This window comes from Arvicanthis niloticus, chromosome 1, assembly GCF_011762505.2.
Source record: "Arvicanthis niloticus isolate mArvNil1 chromosome 1, mArvNil1.pat.X, whole genome shotgun sequence".
Taxonomy (NCBI): domain Eukaryota; kingdom Metazoa; phylum Chordata; class Mammalia; order Rodentia; family Muridae; genus Arvicanthis; species Arvicanthis niloticus.
In genome coordinates this window covers 101,767,801-101,790,564 of record NC_047658.1, presented here as the reverse complement: position 1 = coordinate 101,790,564, position 22,764 = coordinate 101,767,801, and the positions used below count along the sequence as shown (strand labels likewise).

General features: G+C 45.2%; 2 protein-coding genes across 3 annotated transcripts in view; one reads left to right on the top strand and one right to left on the bottom strand.

Annotated features, from left to right (window-relative positions):
• Positions 1–22,764, bottom strand: part of Dock1 (dedicator of cytokinesis 1) — a 503,223-nt gene that overhangs the window by 232,060 nt on the left and 248,399 nt on the right. The window lies entirely within an intron of this gene.
• Insyn2a (inhibitory synaptic factor 2A) overlaps positions 1–22,764 on the top strand; it is a 57,086-nt gene that overhangs the window by 789 nt on the left and 33,533 nt on the right. Inside the window, exon 2 of the mRNA XM_034495036.2 lies at positions 17,882–19,043. Within this exon, the coding sequence (XP_034350927.1) occupies positions 17,887–19,043 (1,157 nt within the window). The 5' untranslated portion in view covers positions 17,882–17,886. The remainder of the gene's footprint in view (positions 1–17,881; positions 19,044–22,764) is intronic.

Here is a 22,764-nt window from a genome sequence, read left to right as displayed (position 1 = left end):
TGGCATACCAAGCCTGACCTGCACAAGCGTGGGAAACCAACCGATGCTGCAGATCCTTGGGAGCTAGTGAGGGCAAGAAAGAGGAGCGAACGAACCGGGGCCAGCCCCAATCAGGGGCAGAGACTAGAGCCCAAAGTCAAGAACAAGACTCTGCATCTTGCTTGTTCATGCTCAGGGTTCCAGGTTGGCGTCTCTGCTGCTTGAAAAAGAAAAAGAGCCTCTCCCTGTGACCTCAACATTCTACTACCCTGAAAATATGCCACAAGGAGATGGAGCCAGTGATAAAGGGATGCCAGAAGTGGGGGAGGAGAGGCATCCCTGGAGTAAATAAGATAGAAAAATGGGTTCTTTTTTTACTCTCTGCAGATCAGGGCTCAGGTCCCTTCCCCTCTCTTGGTGCAGGCCTGGGGCTGGGGGACTGGTTGCCCTGCTGGACTCATGAGCTAGAAGCAATAGGAGAAGCAGTTTAATTTGACCTTGTCTGCTTGGGTGCTGAAATTCTGCCGAAGCATCCCGAGGTGAAACTGGCAAGAGTGGGAAGGAACTTTGGGCAAGCCCTGCCTTGGCTAAGAACCTACAGGATCATTTCAGAGCACTAAGGCAAGGGCTAGCACAGGGTTGAGGTCAGTAGCTTGAAGGTTTTCTCTTAGGAAATGACTTGAGGAGGAGGGGTACTTTTTCACAGCCTGATCAGGGCTTGATCAAGGTTACAGGGCTAGGGACCCGATTAAAAAATACCATTCAGATCATAAAAGCTGGATCACCCCCCATGAGTAGTTCATAAATAAAGATACTGCCTTAGGAAGCTGACAGTAAAGGATGAACAGACAGTAATCATTGCACTCCGCAGAGGCGGAACATGCTGGGTTTTACTATTCATGGTGTGCTATTTCTTACACTCACATCCTGTTGAATGTTACTTTTCAAAGTTCATATTTATCTTTGCAATTCTTTTGCAAGAATGATTAGCAAACGTGCACAAAACAGCTCAAAGAGGAAAAGATGGAAGCCTTGCCATCTGCATACCTTTCCAGATATTAACTTACTGTTCCTGTTGACTAGCTACGTGAGAGGATACTGCGCTCCAGGATGGGCTTATCAGAATTGAATTTGGTAGGGAAGAAGCCTAACATAGCATAGCAGGATTTGGCATAAATTATGTGAGCTATAGAGTTTTGTTTTCTTCATCAAATTCATCTTTTCCATAAAAAGGTAGAATGATTCCATTTAATTTGTTTAAATCTGATCCAAAGACCTCTCTTTAAAGATAGGATGTCCTTGAGAAGCAAAGCATGTCTTCCAATGACAACAGTTGCCATGACTTTATTTTATTATCGTGATTAAGACACTGGGGTCTTGACATAAATCAGGTCCATGATTCCATTGAGAAACATAACTGGTGCTTAGATGCTGGCTAATAAGGCAAGCACTAGAAAGCGCCACACGAGCCTTCAGGAGGCTCAATGAAAATCCAGTCACCCCGTTACCTCAGTTTACCATAGAAAGCTCCTATGCTGTCACAGTTATTTGGCCCCATGAAGAGGCAATTTTTGACTTTCATTTTCCCCTTTGTAGATAAAAATTTAAGAGCCACATAAATAAAAGAAAGACCTGTGCAAGACAGGCACGCCTCTCTGAGGAAAGTCCGTATACAGTGGGGTTCATAGAAAATACAGATAACAAGCTATCCTGTGAGAAGCTAGGTACTTATCCACATGGCTAGATATTTGTATCCTGTGGTATGTGGAGATATTTCCTCCATTGCATGGCCACTTTGCTGAGAGAGACAGCTACTGAACTCCCTTGTAGAAGCAGAGTACCTGTGTTGGCCAGGCTACTTCTCAGGCAATAAGGTTCAGAAATGATTGGAGGCATAGCACCGTGAAGCACTTCTCAGGACAGTCCTTGCTGTAGAAGGGCAGTAATGGAGTCACCAAAGGCCTTAATTCTGACACTCTAGCCCAACCCACCAGATACCTAAGCAGATGCATAGCAGAGAAGCTCTTAACAAATCATCTGGGGCACTGCACCAATTATACAGAATGGAGGTGCCTCACATCCTCCAGGGAATGCAAGGCCATAAGGACTCCTAGACCCAAGAAGGACTGTTTGCCACAGCTCCTTCAGAAATGTGGCGGCTGCATTCATCATCCTGGACCCTTTGTAACTCCAGAGACCTGCACTCTCCAACCCAAAATTAGCTGACATAATTTATGATGTGGAACCTTCATATTTGATTTTAATATTTCATAGCATTATGGAGTGGCTTCAGTATTTTAAAGCAAAATTTAATATGATTGATAGGACATGACAACACACATATCTCCAAGAAGTTCAAGATGTACAAGAAAGCCTTTATCCAAACTTAAATTAATGTATCTTTATGTAAATATAGTAAAATATCATGACCTTTAATCAATTCACTTAAAGTGTTTATCTTATACCTTGAGGACAGTATACAGACTTGTATGAGTTACAGATTTGTATGGGCCTGGCAAATTCATATAAACAAGTTGTTTGGATGATGTTGAATACTAAGGCATAGCCGGTTTAGGTTTAGGTTTGAACCTCTCAACCATGTCTGAGGATGTTAACTGTTTCAGTCCCTGAAGGCAGAAGGCAGGGCAGTGTCTCCAGGCAACCAAGATCCTGGCCTCAGATTAAGAAACAGCAGAACCTCAGAGACATCTCCTTGTGGTCCTCAGTCACCTGGATCCTAAGTCATCAGGATATTCAGCCTGAACTGGAGACTCAGTTCGAGCTAGGAATGGGAGAAAAATGAACTTGAATATAGAGAAAGTAGAATTAGGAGACAAAGAAAGAGTTGTGTTTCTACATCACTCTGTAAACCTCTTGGAGATTATGTCGCTTCACAGGGATTTGGGAAGAATTCTCTCCACAGTAATCATTTGGATATTGCTTTTGCAGAGTATGGAGCTAATAGTTTAAAGCACTGCATATTCATAGATATGTCCAGTGGCCACATCATCCTGGGATTAGGAAGACTGAGAAAGAAACAACAAGAGAGAAGCTTATCCATGCACAGTGGACAGTCACAGAAGTCCCACTATTTTAACCAGTGAAGAAACAAGAGACAGTGATATTAGCACTATGTCAGAAGGCTCCTTAAAGTTTACATTGGAGTTACTATGGAAAATTCCAGTTCGATCTTTGATAATTTAGCCTAGGGCAAAATGAAAGCAGCAAACGGAGGACTAGGAGGGATAGGAGAGAAAGCTGTGGAATGCCGGGACACATCACAAGCAGCTTTGCAAATGAAGGTTGATTCTGCTCCACTTCAGTAACCCAGAGAAGCAACAGGGCAGGCTGATGCTGTGGCCTTTCTGTCAGCTGCTGGGTAGAGGAAACTGTTTGAGGAACAGCAGACCCATTGCCAAGTTTGTGTTTCTGGTCTATGTCATCAAGTGACATGGGTCCCTTATACATTGTTCTTGGGGAGTATCCTGAAATACTCAACTGTCCCATTTTAAAATCCCTTTCACCTGTTTTCAGCAGTTAGATTCTAGACAGCTCGTAGAATTGGCAGTTTGCTTCCTGAGATCTGCTTATTTTTTTAGTGTTTTTAGCAATTTTGGAAATTTACTGGAACTACAAAGACCAAGCTCTTAGAAAGGGGTGGACACAGGCAAGGTAGACAGATAAGCAGATGGCAAACAGAACCAAGGAGGCAGAGATTTTCAAGACTGAAGCAAAGGTATACAAGGAAATTGGGTCCAGCAGAAAGAGAAGAGGTGATTAGGATGTGGCAAACACGTCTCCACTCACAAGAGAGAATCAGGGTGGGAGGCTGCATCGTGAGTGAGTAAGTGAGTGAGTGAGTGAGTGACACCGTGACACCTTGGCTGACTTCAAGGGTCAGGGTGTGAGAGGATGCTGGGCCCAGCTTGTACATATCCAGGGCTGGAGCCAAGTGGTGTTGCACAGAGAGGAAGAGACACTGAGAATGACAGGCAAGAATGAGGAGTGACATTTGGCAATGCTTTGGGTTTTAGCATCACAGGTTGAAGCCACTTTGAGAAAGAACTGGAAGGGCAAGGTGGGCCTCATGAGAGGCTTGCAACAAGAGTATATGTTATGAGAAGATGAAGTGTTGATATCCAGACAGAAGACAGGGAAAAGGAACTAGAGCCCAGCTGAGAAGGTACCCTAGGTGAGAATTGACTAGGGCAAAGGAGGCTGGTAGCACTGAGGTTGGATAGAGAGGCAGGCAGCAATGACAGAAATCTTCAACAGTGGAATCCTTGCAACATGGCAGCTGGCAGAGGACAGATTAACATTCGACCTAGGGGGTGAGTGATTCTAATAAAAACTTAAGGTTGGGAGCCAGCCGGGGGAACATGTTGATTGCCTGGAATATGAGTCTGAGTATTCAGCTGGAAATACTACTTGAAAGGGGGAGGAGGATTGTTTGTTTGTTTGTTTGTTTGTTTTAAATCACTTCTTCTAACCTAAAGCATCAAGAATGCTTTCAAAGAGGGAAGAAGGGAGAGCTGGACCTGCTGACTCACAACTCAAAGAGATCCTTAAAGGAAGAAACACTGTACTACCAAGTAACAGGTGCTCAATGAATATTTAATGAGGCCATTAACAGTAAACCTAGTCAGTAACTTCCCTGGAAATCCAGGGAATCCTGGCTGGAAGCAACTCTTCTTGTCTTCCTCCCCCACGCCCCCCCCAAGACAAAAAAAATTATGATAAAATGTGATAAAAGGAAAGAAAGTTGTTCCTTAAGTTTAAGCATGCCTTGTTTAGAAAAGAAAGAAATAGAGAGGGGCTGGTTTTCCTCTGCCCAGCTCACTATCAGGATCTTCTTTGTTTAAAAAAAAAAAAATCGCTTGGGTAGAGACTGAGTTTTTAAAGGAAGAATGCCTTTGAACTGACTAACCTTGAGAAACAAACCAGGGGAAGAGACAGCCTAACTCCCTGCCTTCATGGAGATGAAAGTTCCCACACCCAAGACCTGACACATTCCAAGTCCAAAAGAATTTTAGAGTTCTATCAGCTTGGAGAATTAACTGGCCAGGCTGAGACACCCAGTGTCTGCCTCTGTACCTGGGACCTCGAATCTCAGTTTGACATTGTGACACCAGCTTCCTTGTTCTCTGTGCCAGACCCCCGTGGATTTATCACTGAGGTTCTAAAAGTCTGTAGAAGGTGGCCCATACAGATCTTTCCTCTTTCCCCTATCTTTCACCTTGAAAGCACACAACACAAATGGCTACATTCCACTGACAATGAACTGGAGATTCCCACAGCTAGAACCCTATATCCAGGACTTAATACCCCAAAAAGTTGCTGGCATGCTGCAGGTGGAAGTATGGAGAGTTGAAAACTTCGAAGCTACCAGCTTCTTATTTTAAGCCATCATCTTCCATTTCACTTTGTGAGGCCATTTAGGAGCATGGTGTTATGACTTCTCCCAGCCAGTTGTTGTATGTGGCTGTTTGAATAGTGGTGGTTGGTTCTATGACTTCACTAAATTAATTTGTGCCTTCGTTTAACTCATTTTTGTTCTGGTATTTGCATGCCCCTCCACATGTATTACATTAGCTCTCCTCTGCATCTCCACTTACTGGATCTATCAGAATCACTGATGTGGCAAATTTATCCAGAGTTATGCAGAGTGATGACATCACCGAATCTGTGCAAATATGACGCAGTCTAACTTAGTGGGGTTGACACTCTGTGGGGTGTGATCAAGCATTAGCACAGACACATACATTAATAATAAATTAAAAATTAAAATAAAAAATGAAGTAGAAGAAATCAAGGCATTGGGGAAGAAAAAATAACAAGAGGCACAAGCTAGTGATGTATCTTCATAACTGCACTATCAGAATGATCTGAGGAAGCCAAGAACGGTGGTGCACTGAGAACTTTCAGGCAAGTGGATCTCTGTGAGTTCAAAACCAGGCTGGTCAATCAAAGCAAATTCCAGGATAGCTAAAGCTACATAATGAAATTCTGTCTCAAAAACAAAAAGCAAAACAAAATCCAATCTATATATAATGATTGGAGGAGTTTAAAAATATATAATATCCCTCAGTCTCTACCTTCTAGACACTGATTTACTAGGTTAGGTGGGGACTAAATATATGGTCTTGTTTTCCTTTTATAACACTTAACTTCTAACCCAAAGTGTGCCATTGCCTATGCTTCAGTCTTTAAGGAAAAGGCATGCTCTTTTCCTTCTGCGGGAAAACAGCCTTCATCAGGTTTTCCTCTCCTGCCAAGCCAGACTACTTGCTTTAAACACACACACACACACACACACACACACACACACACACACACACACACAAGCCTACCTCATCAATACTCAGGTCTCCTCCAAAGTTTCAAGAAAGGCAACAGGGAAGGAGCAGGATCCCTGAAGGACTGGTGAGATCTATATTTCTCCTGCATTCCTACATCTGCAGGGAGACCTCACAGACTCCTCCTCCCATCAGTTCTGCACATTCCCCTGCCTTGTGCTCATGGACCACACAGTCTCACTCTATTGTTCTCTCTCTTCTTGCCATCGCCTTTGTAAAATACCATGGAGGTCTGAGATGGAGGCAACCTCAGGACTGTCACCATGGTCTGCCCACTAGAATGACACTAGAACTGTCTGTATGTAAAGAGCAGTACACCCCAGTTGCCTGCCTGGCCTTGGTTCTGCCCCAGAATCCAGTGTCAAGTTTCATTCAGGGTTGATGCAACTTTCAAGCTGCCAAAAACCTGACAGTGGGGCTCACAGCTACCCAAGCTCTCTGTACCTCCCTCAAGTGCAAAGCAAACAACCGCCTCATCATTACTGAGTGTTCCTTCCTGTCAGGATGTCCCTGTCTCTGTCCACCAGTGTGTCTTTCCACTCCTTACTCTGTCCTTCTTTTTAGGCCTGCCATCCCCACATCCATCTTAGAATAAAAAGGCAGAGGGGAATTATATAGTCCTAAGGACCCATGGTACTTAGTGAGTAAAAACATACATCCTTGGTCACATTCAGGGTATGGAGAATGAATGTGATTCCATCCAGACCTTGATATGCCTCTGGGTACCAAGGTATAATGTTGTGTTTTGGACCCAACAATGTTGTTTGTCCCTCAAAGGCCAGCAGCACCTCCTCTACAGCTGGTTAAACCCCGGATTATGAAAGATGCTATGCTCTGAAATTTGTATATGAGTTGGAGCCATTGAGATGTGTAAATTAAATTCTTAATTTATTTGGTAACTACTACATCATAAAAATCATTGGGGGGAAAAATCTACTGTTAGCAAGTCAAATGTCTGCAAGGAATATGTCATCAAGTCCCTGCTATGCATCACAATTAAACACAAAACTTGCCCCATTAGTAAGTCATCTCCTTATTCTTGTGAGTATGCATGGCATCTCTTTCTCTTGCATCAGTGGGGGCGGAAGGATGTTGCATAACTCCAGGTAGTGGTTACTTCAAACTTAATGAAAACTTGTTCTTTCTTTTATTCCTGCCCAAGCTTTATTATACAGCCAAGATTCCCATGGGAATGCAGACAGAATCCTTGGAAATCACTAATATTGCACACTCATCCTACAGCTCCTTGACCAGATCATGGGAAGGGCCTCTGCTCCCGGGATGATGGATATGTATATTGAAATCAGTCAGCAACTACTGAAGGATAGCAGGGCACAGGACAGGAACATCAGACATGGTTTAGTGGGGCTTTGCACAGAAACTTAATACATTAGGCCACCTCCTGCATGCTTTCAAGTGCAATTGCCCACAATCCCGGGAACACTCTCAGCAACTAGTCCCTAGTACCTACAGGATGACACATAGCTAAGGATTATGTCTCATTGTTTTACAAGTACCAAGCATCCAGCGGGGTGCCTGGTTACCTTCCACATGCAAATACCTGAAACAGCCAGAAGCAAGACAAGGTCTATGCCATCTAAAAGCAATGAATGAGCCTTGAGTGGTAGATGAGGCACACAGTCTTGGAAAGTGAACCAAGGGAAGGAAAGTTGCACAGTAGGGATGATCACAGTGTGCTCTCCTGATGGTGTAGGAAAGTTAGAATTTCAGTGTTGGGAATTCTTGACAAGGTGTAAGAGGAATAGGATAGGAAAGAGTAAAGAAGGCTTTAAAGAAAACAAAACTTGCTGCTCAACTGGACGTGGCTGAGAGAGAGAGAGAGAGAGAGAGAGAGAGAGAGAGAGAGAGAGAGAGAGAGAGAGAGGCAGGTTTCCTTAGAGCCTCCAAGGACAGATAAGGGAAGAATAAAAGGCAGGCTTTGGGAAAGGCTCAAAGACTCAGAAGAGGAGGGGAAGGGTATGGAAAGGAAGTCAATAAGAGAAGCAATGGCAAAGAAACATAGATATTAGTGGGAGGTAATTTTTCGATAGGCAGCATTGAGTTGAAGTGATCATACTGTCAGTAACACAGATTGCTGGAAGATGGGACAGCAATCCAAGTAGGAGGTGGGGCTTTGGACCCCTGCAAGCTAGGTCCAGAGGCTGCGTCTAAGACCAGGTTGCCTTTGTGCAAGTTCAGCTGAGGTAAACATGGCAGCTGTGTTTCTAGGCTGAAGATGGACCACACTCCCCACCTGTCAGAAACATCACAGGTCCCGCCCAGTGCAGCAGAGACACTGCTAAGGTTGATGCGCACAGGGGATATACCTTCAGCATGGAGGACAGAGTGTGAAAGGGATGCCTACGATCTCAAAGTAGCAGCTGGGTTTGTAATATGAATAAAAAAGACAAAGCTAATGGTAGCTGCTAGCTACTGGTCAAGAGAGGAAATGAAGAATCGACTAGCCAGTATAGAATAGAAGAGAAAGTAACACAAGGATTCATGACAGATGGGATTTATTTTAATAAAATAATTTATGACAACTATTGAGGTGGCACAGTCTAAAAAGTACACAATTTCTCTGTTCTCTCTTCCCCACTACCAGACACCATACTTTCCTTTTCTATTTGTTTGTTTGTTTGATAGAGGGTTTCTCCATGTAACCTAAGCTGTCTTAAAACTCAAGAGATCCACCTGCCTCTGACTCCCCAGTGACACTATGCCCAGTTTGCACTAATACTCTTAACACTGAAATTTTGCCCTTTGCAGACCTGCAGCAAATACCTGTTAGTCATTCTGGTCAGAGTATTTCATCAGTTTTTCACATTCCAAACAATTAACTGTGTACACTCTCTCTGCCTAACTTAAAATTTGGTGTGTGTGTGTGTGTGTGTGCGTGTGTGCGTGCGTGTGTGCATGCGTGTGTGTGCGTGTGTGTGCGTGTGTGTGTGTGTGTGTGTGTGTGTGTGTGTGAACATGCACGTACATGTGTGTTTCTGGGATCAGCTATACATACAAGTATAGGCAAGCATCCAAATGTGAGCATGTTAACACAAGAGGTCATCCTCAGGACTGTCTACTTTGTTTTCTCACATGTGGTTTCTCACTCATCTATTAGGATAGGCAGTTCCCATGCCCACTCGTCTCCACTTCCCCAGTACTGGGATTAGAAACCCACACACCACTTCTGGCTTTTCACATTTGTTGTAAGGATCAAACTCAGGTCCTTGAAAGCACTTCACCAGCTGAGCCATCTCCCCATCCCTTAAGTCTTGTTTAAACTGACAAAACAATCTTCAGGTCAGTGAGTAATTTCTGAGGTCACCCTCCCGTGCCATCATCCATCAAGGAAGAAGGCCCCCCCTGCTTTATATTGTGAATTACGTCAGATTAAAGCAACCCCTATCATTTGTAGCCTACAAGCCAGAAGGCCTTGAGAATTCAAATCAGGATGTCTTTCCACATTAGACCTTGGTCAACAAAATGTGCGAGAGGTGCCCAGGTCTCACACACACTCCTAGCTCTGTACAGCCAACAGGCCATCCACACGCCTTCCTGGGGCAGGACGTTTTCTCTGTGTTCAGCAATCAGCTTATAAATAGAAGCCGATTATAAGAAGCACTCGTGGCTCTTTCTTCTTGGCTTAGCTGCTGCCGCTGTGAACCCAGACCTATTCAACACCCTGGCCAAACCAAGGAGAATACAGACGTGGAGAGGTGGGGATCCTTTTGAGGCTAAGAGATAGAAGCCTGTGTGGACTTGCCAGAAAGACAGATTGTATCTTCAGTTCTAAATGACTTCTCTTATACATGGTGGTTATTTCTGCAAGGAAGTCCTGCCCTGCACGTCCCCAGATGCTGTCCTGAGGTGGCAGTGACATGGAGCAGGGAAGCTTCTGCTCACAAGAGGCACTTTAAGGCAAAGGAAGAGAAAGTTCGTATTCCAGTTGGGGAGTTCAGCTCAATCCTGAGTGGAAATGTGTTAAATGGGTTAAAACATGCACTGGGAAGAAGGTCTGGTGGGTAGAGCACACGTGTGTAGCACAACATGGAAGATCTGAGTTTTGAGCCCCTGCACCTGCAGGTTTTCTTTAGGTGTGGCAGGACATGTCTGTAAATCAAGCCCCGTTTAAGGTGAGGCAGGTAGGTCTGGATCTTCCTGGCCAGCCAATCCAGGCTCAGTGAGAGACCCTGTCTAGGAAAAAGTAAGGTAGAAGAAAAACTTAGAAAATGTCCTAACACCAACCTTTGCCCTCCACACAGGCCCATGGTACAACACACACACACACACACACACACACACCCCTCCAAAAAAGTTTGGATTCAGTACAGTAAAAGGTAACAGACTCTCCAAGTCCATCCCAGTACATGCACACCTATTTTTATGAGAAGAAACCCATAGGATCTAAGAAAGGAAGGCCACCTCTTTAGTGTTTGTTGCATCAGCTTTTACAAGCTCCAACCTCCGAGGAGCTCCAGGTGGCTATCTGATGAGCTCTTCATTATCTGGAACCTATACAGGGAAAGTAGGGGGCCTGCTATAGCAGTGAAATGTGCGCATGAGCAGCATTCAGAACCACCTTCCAACATCTTGACTTCTCTGCGACTGGCATGACTCATGGGGGAGGTGCAGAGACAGGAAGATGGGATCCTTTACCCAAAGCCGATTGAACCTGGATTGCAGAGTCAGAACCTGGTCTACCTAACTCTGGCCACTATCGATTGCCAAGCTGGCTGTTGCAAATGCAGTGGGAGCAGGGTGAGGTAGGGTATTGTTTGTTGATCAACATAACACCGCATTTGGAGGAGGCAGGGTTCCCAGATGATTTTTCACAAACATCATACAACTCTGCTGATACCTCAATACTAACTCAGATTCTGTTTGGATCATGGGGAAGCGAAGGGTAATGTCTTTGATAGAACTTAAGGGAAGAGGAAAGCTTCTTCTAAGGAGTAGGGGGAAGTGGATAAGCTATTCTTTAACATGGTTCTCAGTCTCCCTAATGCTGTGACCCTTTAATACAGTTCCTCATGTGGTGATGACCCCAAACCATACAGTTATTTTTGTTGCTACTTCATAACTCTAATTTTGCTTCTGTTACGAATTATGTTTTCTCATGGTCTTAGGTGAGCCCTGTGAAAGGGTCATTTCATCCCCATAGGGGTTGTGACCCACTCCTTTAGAACAAGTTGAAAACCACTGTTCTAGAGCCTCTACACCAAAGAAAAATGTCCATGCCTGGATGGAGTACACCACCCATGCCTTTCTGCCCACTCACTGTGAACAGGACAGTGTGTGAGCATGCCAGCAATGGTTGATACAGTTGGTGTGACTTTTCCAAGGCTTTGTCTTTGTGATGTATATATTTTAACGACACAGATAATAACAGATCAGAGCCCTAATTAAGACGGTTTTATTCTGCTCAAAGCCTGTCTTTTATCAAAAACAAAAACAAACCCTATCCCCAACATTAAACAAGAAAGCCATCAGTTCATAATGATTCAGGCTACCTTTGAATATTCTACTCAGTAAGAGAAGTAGCAAATGTATTCAGCTGGCATATGGCTTGCTTTGTATGCCCAACACACTGGAATCAATTTACAGCATCACATGAACTAGGCACAATGGCATATACCTATAATCCCAGCACCAGAGGAAGTGAGTCAAGGTTGCCCTAAGATACATATAGCAAATTCAAGGCCAGCCTAGGAGAGAGGGAGATAAAAAGGGAGGAAGGAAGGGAGGGAGAAGAGACAGAGACACAGAGAGAGACAGAGACAAGGAGAGAGAAAGGCAGGGTAGGGAGGGGAGAGAGAACCAAAAAAACAGAAGCTGGATGTATCTTCCCTGATTTCCTCCCACAAGCCAGGCTGCTATCCCTGATGCAGCCTCCTCACTTACTGTCCACCCTAGAAAGGCATCCGAATCTATTTAGTGTCATCCCTTTTGACTCAATGCTGTGGCCTCTAAAGAGGGAATGGCTGTCTGGGAAAAAAAGAGCATCTCCATGTGTTAGATTAAACCAGCCCATGTGCTGAGACACAGTCCAGCATCCATACAGCTACCTCTGCCTCAAGGAAGAGAGGTTCAGAACTGTAAACCGGGTTTCCACATTAAAGCTTTCCCTGTACAGAGGAGTCCCTGAAGTGAGGGAGAGCCTACCTCCCTTCCCCACTGGGAAGGTCCATGTTAAAAACCAGCTTATCCACTTCCCCCTTTCCTCACTCCTAGGAGCTTAATGTACAGGCGTTCCCATAGCATATGGAATAAAATGTTGACCCAATTAATCTTGAACTGCAGCCAGCATCTCTGGCTCCAAGGTGCCTCGACTGCAGGAGAGCCACTGGGAAGCCAGCTCTGTCCTGTAGTTCCTCTCTGCACTCATGGGATGGCTTGCTGGCTTTTAGATTGTTATATAAAGTGATGGAAGACCCCAAGGCAGGTAATTTTCCCCAGTCCCACCTGTCAGAGGAACAATCAAGGCACACATACCATATTACAGGGACACATATATGAATCCTGGGAATACGAGACGTATGTTGGTGGCAGAATAGAAGCAAGTCTTTCCCATCAGCTGATAAAACCCCAGACTTCCTGGAGACTCTAATCATAGAGCTCAGGGCAAATCGATTTGATTATAAATTCAAACCAGTGGTAATTTTCTTCTTCATAGTAATGAATACTAGCATGGTCTGTTAATTCTCCCAATCCATGTAAGCATGTTTGTACACACAAGTACTTATGTGGTAGGCATACACCTGGACATACAAACATACACACACACTATTATAATTTTAAAATTCAGCATTCTATCAATGTGATCAAAGAAGGCCTTTGGGGACTGCTGGTACCCCAACTTGGTCCTTTCAGGGAGTTTCTCTGAGCGGGTTTACACTTACAAAGGCCTGCTGACAAGATGCTTAAGTGTAACTGTACGGTGGCAGCACTGTGTCCCTCTCCACCATCACCCTCAAATCAACATGGGAAAGACACTCTCACTAAAGGTAAAGTTTTAGTACAAAAACAACCACTTTGCTTTGTTTCTACCCAGCAAAACTTAGTAGGCCATTTTCTTTCCCTTAATATTAGCTCCTGTTTTGCAGAGATATTAAACCATCCTTATAATTATTATTTCAATGGTCACAGCGAGTGAGCACACACCATCATTTACTTGACTGTTTACCTATTGTTAGGTTGTTAGTAACTTCGCATTCTCACTCCTTCAGACTGAACTGATTATTTTTTTTTTAAATCTATGCTGTTAATTTAAAACAGTACAGAGATGGATGACATGGCATTACTAATTTAAAGCTACAGGGTTTATATATTTACAACTCACATTTGATTATGAAATTTAATTCGAGAGAGTAATTAAGACATTTGTATTCCACACAGCTCCCCCAGCATCTAGAGCTGCCCGAGCCAGGCAGGCTCAACTATGACTTGCCACTTTCCAAAACATTTCCCCATGAAATCCAATATATACTATGGACTCCACTGGTCTACAGATAAGAGATTCACCTAAAGGAGAAAAACCTCTAGCTCTATGGGGTAACTTACCCAAGGAAGTCATTTTTTAAATACTATTCAAGTCTCACAGTCAATTCAAACTTCAGAGCAACCCTTAGTTTGTACACCAATGACAGGCATGTCCCAGGACCACTGGAGGTCTTCCATGACCCACACCTGATACAGAATATTGGAACACCAGGAGAGTGACTCATGTTTCAGATGGCCAATGCTTTATTATTGTTATTGTTGCTGTTATTAAGAAAGAACCTTGCTAAGTAACACTGGCTAGTCCAGAACTTGTTGTGTAGACAAGACTGGCCTTAAACAGTGATCCTCCTGTTCTTGGTTCCTGCATGCTGGAGTTGTAGGGACATGCAACTCTGCCTGGCTGAGCTGATACTTTCCGAAGTCCACCATGGGTCATGCCAAGTGACAGATTTTCCTGCTTAGGGTATTCGGTGAATGTTACTCAAAGGGACTCAGAGTGCAGACCACCAGGTGTGCCCTTCAGAGTCTCAACATATAGTCCCAGCCTAGCAATGGAGCATTGCCAATGGGCAAGGGTAACTTGAGGGTCAAATGAGAAGATGGGAGGGAAAGGCACAGGCACGGGCTGGCATTTGTTAGCATGAAGAAGTGTACGCGTAGGGTCTGGATGCTTAGATGGCTTAGCAGTTAAGCATATGTACTGATCTTACAGATGACCCAAGCTTCAGTCTCAGCCTCCATGACAGGCAGCTCCCAGAGCCTTCTAACTCTGTTCCAGGGATTCTGATGCCTCTAACCTGTTGGAACATCTCCACTCACATACACATACACGTAATTTAAAAAGACAATATAAATAAAATCTTAACCTGCCCAGAAGACACAAGACTCTAGGTTCAACCCCCAGGACTGTCCTGTCAAAAGAAAGGACTTACTTATGAGTTACCATTATTTTCACTAATAGGGAATTGTGTTTTACAAACTTAGCAACTCGTTAAGGCATGAAGGGCCGGGTGGTTTTGTTTTTTACTATTTTGCTTTTACCACCAGCAATTAATTCCTCTGATTTGTTTTATGAGTCTGGTGGTCAGGTCTAGTACTCAGCAAAGCAGCGGAGTGATGTAAGAAAATTATTTCAGTTCAGTTCCTGGCAAATCCTGATGATGAATAGTGAGGCAGGACAAACCTACTCAGACACACATTTTTCAGGACTGGCAGGGAAAAGAGCTGAAAAATTACTAGTAAATTGCTTTTTGTAAAAATGCTCTCTCTTTCAAATTTCCCCTAGTCTGAAGGTCTCCTTCAGAATGCTGGCACAATACATTCTGACACACCTAGATGGCAACAGAGCCAAAGAACGGATGCAGAAAACAATGAGGGTTAGGATTTAATTTTCTTATTAAGTATCCCAGTTTCCAATAGTCTTGCCCACAACAACTTCTTTTGAGTATGTGCCCTTTACCCATTGGGATAAGTGTCCCTGAAAGATAGCTATTATCTGTGCTGGCAGGCTTGCCCTGCCTCACACTCCAGGCATAATCCCCTTCCTCCAACATACGAGCTTTGAAATTAATGTATCATGTCTCTGGTCCATTCTATTCCCATTTCCTCCTCTCTACAACTGTCCCAAAGGCTGAGTTTCAGACTACAGAGGCCCTCAGATATCCCTAGCACCTACTTGAAATCCTTGATTCTGAGGACTGGGACAGTGGCATAGAAGGCTTGGGCATTCATTGTTGGAAAGGCTAATGCAGGGTTGTCATGGCGGCGAGGCTCACTTGGTGACATTGCTAGTTGTCATACCGGGTGGAAGACATGCTTCTCTTCTGTTTGGGTGAAGCCAGGGCTGCCACTGGCTGAGGCCGCTGAGAGTTCTGCACTGTACAGAGCCCTTCCATCACTAGTGGGTCACCTGCCTAATGGAACCTTAGAGCAGCTGCTGAGTAACCCTGGTCTACAGAGTCAGAGGATGCTGAGGTGATTTTAAGCTAGCTCCAGACATAACTACCCATTAATTTTCAGCATTATTATGAAGAATTGGTCATTGGATTTGCCTCTGAGTCTTCCATGCTGTAAACATTTGTGGGGGCTTGTAAGGTGGCAAAGGCCAGTGTAGCAGAGGTGTAACCCACTGCAGAAAAGGCTAGGTCATGTAATACCCCTAGGTCATGGGCTTGGGTTCTCTCTCTTCCTCTCTCTCAGCAAGCCATCATGCCTACTGGCCTTAAGTACTGGCTGAGGATTAATGACAGAAGAGGCATTGGACCTGTATGTTGGGTATACAGATCTGTTGGAAAAGGTGTGAACTCAGCGATTGGTGGGACAGGGCCTCCCTGGGCTTTCTCACCTGCTGTGTGAGCTTGAACAAGTGGCACACCATACCTCCCTCCATGCCATGAGAATGTTGACACCAATTGGAAGGAAAATAAAAAATCTACTCCATATTCCTGTCCTCATCTGCATTTGTCACTTTGAAAATATCTCCACTGCCATGGTGTATCCCCAGAGTCTCCTCCAGGTCTCTGGGCTAGCCTACACTACCACCGCTGTCACCATCACTACCAGGGCAGTGCCTCTGTGTCAGTGCAGAGCTTGAATTCTGTTGACCCTGGGCTAGATAACTGGTTATTACTGACCTTGGCTCATCCTTGAACACTTGGGCTCTAACACCAGAACCTCCCATATACCCACATTCATCAAGCTGACCACCCTATCCTCAACTGTCAGGAGTCTGGCAAAGGCTACTTCACAAACACCCTGCTTAGCTCTTCTGTTTGCTTTTGCTTTGCCAAACCCAGAGTTGAACCCAAGCCCTCTTTATATACTATGAAAACACTCTACCACAGAGCTTACTTTATTTTGAAATAAGGGTCCTTAAGCTGTCCTGGCTGCTCTTGAACTCACTCTGTAGCCAAATGGGCCTCGAACTTGTGATCTTCCTCCCTCAGCTTCCTACGTAGCTGGAGTCAGAAGTTGGCACTGTCAGGACCAGCTTCCCTGTATCCTCTTGCTTTAAGTGCAGCTCCCAAGAAAGTTCTTCTGTATGCATTGAGCAGCTGCGAATCTGCTTATCTAATAAAGGGAAGGCACTTACCCTCCTGGTATTCCCCAGAGAATCATTGGCCACCTGCATCTCTTTAACTGCATTTAATAGCTCAGCCCAAGATGAATCTTCATGATTAACAAAAAGCCTCCTGATTTTATTTTCTTTCAGCTTTTAAATGCTAGAACAAATACCATTGTTGTCCTTCCCCCCAGCCCCCAAGGGTTGTGATCAAAACACAAAATTTGATTCTAGAATGAATAATTTATTTTTTAAAGTAATTTCCAAATACCATTCTCCATGAAATCATCGAAAAGAGATGGTATTGCTGTTTTTGTAGACTCAGGGAAACCCACAGTATGTTCATGACTGATGTTTCTGGAAGCCATAGTCCCTACCATGACTTATCACCAGAGATATCCCTGTGCAGGAATATGGTTGTCTCCCCATAGGGCTGATGTTTACTGACCCTAGTTCCTGCCTGCAAAGCCATCCCTCATCCGTTTACGCAGAACCTAGAATATCCAGTAAGTCTTTAAAACTGTTGGATTCCAATAATAGATTAATCACATCATTCTCAAAAAAAAAAAAAAAAAATAGTAAAAATCCTAAACTAAATAAGTTGCATTTGGTAAACCATCTGCCTACGGAGCAGAGACACACATGTGAAAAGATAATTTGCAAATCTGACGCGGCAGAGTCGTTGGGCTGCTTGATGAATATAGTAAAACAGGTTTGTCTAATGGGGAAACAAGCATTACTATCAAACGAAAACCGAGTGTATCCCACATGGAAAAGTAAGCAGGCTTTAATATCGAGAAGCATTTCATGCTGTGCCTGCCAGCAACTCCCCGCCTGTCTGATTTTCCTTAACATAAAGGCCGACCTCACCTGTTTAAAAATAATTAGGAAGCCGGCAGCTGTGATTTGGCTGGAAGTCCATTCGGCCTCCTTTGCATGTGTGCTCCTGACCCACTGATGCCTCTGTTGCTGTCTCTGCATGCAGGCACCATGGTCAGCAAGGACTCCAGCAGATGCATACTCACGACACCAGAGCAGGAAGTGGAGCCTGCCGCCTGCCTGGCCCTGGAGATGAGATATGCCCTGGACCCTAACCGGCAGATCAAAAAGCGAAACAAAGCTCTGCAGGTGCGCTTTAAGGATATCTGTGAGGCCCAGAATGAGCAGAGAGACACACAGTTGTCTTCGGGACCTCTGGGGGAGAAGCGAGAGGCCAAGGCTGTGTCCTGCAGGGTGGCCTATCGTAAGTATATGACAGTGCCGGCACGCCGATCCATTCCCAATGTCACCAAGAGCACCGGTGTGCAGACCTCACCGGACCTTCGCAAGTGTTACCAGACATTCCCGCTGGACCGCAAGAAAGGCAGTCTCAAAGGCTTGCCGGCTGCAGATGCCTTCAAAAGCCAGAACAATGGGTTTCTAGCAGATTCAAAGGAGAAGAGCGAGGCAGGATCCATGGAGGACCCTCAGCCTTGCAGTGCAGGAAGGATTCACAAGACCACAGCATTGGTTTTCCATTCCAACGAGCACGTGAATGCACTGGACCAGCCTTCTGGGGTCAACTGTGCAGAGCTCTGCAAGACTCCAGAGGTGCTTAGCTACCCCGAGGCTCTTTTGCAGAACTCTCGGCCTCCCTCTGAGGAGCCCATCCACCAGCTGCAGGGGAGAGCTAAGCTTGACAGGGGCACCCTGGACTCAGAGGAGCCCACTCCACTCACCCATGGAAGGGTGTTTAAAACAGAGGTCGCCACTGTGTATCCGCCTGCCATCAGTACCAGGGCCCCTGAGCCTGGCTTGTCAAACTCTGCTGCTGCCAGCCAATGGTCTCTCTGCCCTGCAGATGAGGAGCAGAGGCGAGCTGCCCACCTCAATGGGCTGCAGGCATCCACAGGCTCTGCTGTGGCCTGCTCAACCCCAGTGCAGTGCCTGTCCCCAGAATGTACCGAACAGCCCCTGCAGAACCAGCCTAGCCCCACAGCTGGGGTAGGGGATGAAGAACGCCAACAAATTGTGCCTCACACAGAGGTGGTAGACCTCAAGGCCCAGCTGCAGGTGATGGAGAACTTAATCAGCTCTAGCCAGGAGACCATCAAAGTGCTGCTGGGGGTTATTCAGGAGCTGGAGAAAGGAGAAGCCCATCGGGAAGGGTATGTATGTCCACTGTGTCTTACTCCCTGTGGGCTCACCACTTGCAGGCCCATCAGCAGCCCCAGTGTCCCATCCCTAAGGAGTCTAATGCCAGTGTCTTTTGTGTCAGGACTTCAGGCTGATCTGAAGAGCTAGCGAGTTACAAGAGTCACAGGTGTGTTGAAGGCCAGGCTTCCTGGCACACTCACTCCTGACATTCATTTGTTGGTTAGTATTTACCCATCTGGCCTTGGGTTTCAGTCTCTCCCTGTCTATTCAGGGAGTTGATGGGTCTTCCTTGTGATCTTTTCAGATTGATGTTTCTGGACTTTATGAATTGTAATGTGCATGCCTGTTCAAAATATCTAAATAAGAGGCCACTTGCCTCTTAGGAGTCCCATTATAGAAGAGAGCATTAGAACAAATCAGACAGTATCAGGAAAAGGAAATGCTAGCGACTGATAAAAGATGTTACTGCGATAGGCATTCTGGACCATAGAAGGTCTCGTGTAATAGACAGTCTTTCCCCCCCACCCCCCGCCAAAGCACACAGAGGCAAAGCCCTGCTGAGGACAAACCCTATCGGTAGGTGATTAGGAGGCAGACACCGGCACCCATGAGTTGGTCTGGGTGTCCACTTGGTCCATTTGGACTACAACAGAGTCCAAAAATCAATAAGGGCTTGTTGGCCTTGACCAGTAGCTGATCATCTAAACTGGAAAACATATCCCCCCACCCCCCTCCCCCCACCCCCCACCCCCCACCCCCAGCCCTCACTGTATGCAAGGCTGACAGAGCTGGTTCTGTGCATCTTCAAACAGTACCCATGGCTCACCAACCTTTTTCTGATTGGCCAAGCCTTCTCTTTTATAGCCCTTTGAAACAGCTGACCCACCCTATATTCTGGAGGTTGGATGTGAGGCTGTATTTTCTTGTCTCTGTAGCTGGTCCCTTTTATTCTGTGGGTGAAGCGAGCTATGAGCAGTGTGACAAATGGTAACCAAGTAATACATTGTCACTGCAGCGGAACTCACTGGACTCAGAAGATTGCTGTGGTTGAATTAGACAGTGTTTGCTTATTGCAAGCAGTGGAGAAGAAACAGCCTCTGCCTTCCAGGGCAGGAGGTAGAGCCAGTGCACTGGACACAATAGCAAGACACAGAGGTCAACAGGAACCAATCCTGGACTTTGATGTTTTCCAACACCAGGGGGAAAATGTTGAACTGGATGTCTGCCAGTGTCTAGTGTCTCACTAATTAGGGGTTTTGCATAGAAGAAAGAGGGTCCAAGGAACACTTAGGGTCCCATATCTGAATGCAGTGTTATAACTGCAACCCCATATGATGAGCACAAAGGCTGCTACTAACATTGTCCTGGACACCCTGGGGATTCTTTGCTGCGCAGAGTGGCTAATAGCCACCTGTGCCTAATGAGACTCATAAACTCAAGTTAATTACAGTTAGTTACACTTGACCATTCATTTCCCCAGTCACACTGGCCAAGATTTAAGAGCTTGGTAGTGTCAGTCAGAAGACAGAGAAAAGGTCTCCTGTCACAGAAAGCCTTCCACTCTAGTATCCCAAAGCTTGCACAGAGTCCTAGCCATCTTAGGACTTGGCACCTTAAATCAAGGCCAAGAACTGTGGTCCCCTCCTTCACCTTTAAAACCATTGCTTAGGTCTTCACCCATACAAGACAAGCTCAGGGTCACAATGCAGGTCCACAGTTAGCTAGCTTCTCACATCAGGTTCTAGAACACTCATTCCCATCCACCTCAGGGAACTGACTGGTAAACGTAACAGGGAATCAAGAATCAAGACATTTCAAAATCCAAGGCTACTTTGATGGTGGCTATTCCCACTCTAGGACCAAGATCATAAATTTAACTAATACTCAAATTTTCCACTTCCCTTGTCCATATGCGGATATCACAGAGGGAAGCAGCCTCTAGGAGACAGAGCAGGAGCTGTGAGACAGAGGTTCCAAGGCATCTCTAGAGGTTGAGGGCCAGCCATAGCCGGTTCCACACTGTATAGCACCTATACCAGCTCTGGGGAAGGGTAGTATCTGCCCATTTTCCTGGTGTAAATACTGCTTTGCTGTGCAATTGCATCAGCTCCCATATCCTGAAAGTAAACATGCCTGCTCTCTGATCACCCAAGCCAATGGAAAAAGTTCTCAGGATTTAAGGATTTATGTATCTCATGGAGACTAAGGATGATTGTGTTGGTTGTATCCCAATTTAAAACATCAGGAAGTGCATTCTATTCTATGCTGATTAATTTTTAATACATAAAAGATTCTATTTTATTTATTTTTCTCTGTGTGTGTCTGGGGCACAAAGGACAACCTGCAGCAATCACTTCTTTCTGTCCACCACATGGCTCGTGGAGATGGAAGAAACTGGGCTTGGTGGCAGATGCCTTTGCCCACCAAGCTATCTTGCCATCCATATATGTATCATTACATATTCACTTTCTGTGAAATGACAAATAATTAAAGAACCCATTAAGCTAAAATACCCAAAGTTGTCCCTAGGAAATAGTCTCAAATCAATGGCTCACTGACTGTGAAGGATTCATACAAAGCAGTGGGCTAGTGTCGAGGCTTCTACTATCATGCCCAGTAAAGCAAAGAGTGGTTCTGGATAAGAGTATTAAGAAGGATCTCCTAATGGAAGCGGGCCCACTGGAGTCATGACTGCATCTATGTGACATATCTTATACCCATATTCCCATAATGTTTTCTGGGACAGAAATGAGCCTTTGAGAGTCATGGACCTTCTCTTGTGATGTCAGAACAGTGTAAGGGGAAAGCGATGATCTTTGAGCCTGACCAGCAGCTTCTACACATCATGGACTATACTTAATGTGTAATATCTTTGATGGGGGTTTCATTATCTAGTGGCTCTTTCTCTATGGAGTGATGTGTGCATCACCAGACAGCTGCCTTGAGTCCCTTCCGAATTGTTCTTCCTACGAGACTCTCCCATTTATCTCATTTTCTTGTATGGATGCCCGAAAGGCTAGAGCAGAGAAAGGTCTCCTCATAGGCAACTGAGCTTCAAGTGGGTCTTCATCAAGTAGGTGTGGCAGAGGCTTAAGTAAGGTTTGTAGTAAGCCCCTGCCTATAAGAGCACACAATGGGGACAGGATAAAAGGATAGGACCGGACGTATGGACAGCATTCGAAAGGATGCCTTCTATAAGGAAATGGTTGTGCAAAGATTTCCTCATAGTCATGCTTTTTAGGCCCCCGTAAAACATTTGGGCAATTCACGCAAATCACTCTGCTTTATGCAGCACAGGCGGCATTTGCTCACCCGGCTGGCATGAATGCCAAGAATTACCCTGCCTATTTCAGTGTTCTCAGTATTATTCTGGTCTCTTCTCAGGAAGTGCTAGGTCACACAGGCTACCTGCATGACTGATGCTTTTGTTAAAGGTTGAGAACAGGGCAAGCAGGATATGGAATTAAAAACCCAACTAGTTCTTGAAACAGTGGAAATTCCCTGTAGCCACTCTGGACTTCCTGAGCTGGACAGTCACTGACCAGCTGCCTGAAGAGCCTCACTGCCCAGGGCACTGCAGCACCAGCAGCGCCCTGTGGGGAGACAGCTCTTCTTGCCTCTAAGCTAACCCATCCCAGACACTCTAAAGCGGTGGTTCTCAGCCTTCCTAATGTTGCGACCCTTAATACAGTTCTTCCTGTTGTGATGATCCCCAACCATAGAACTGTTTTC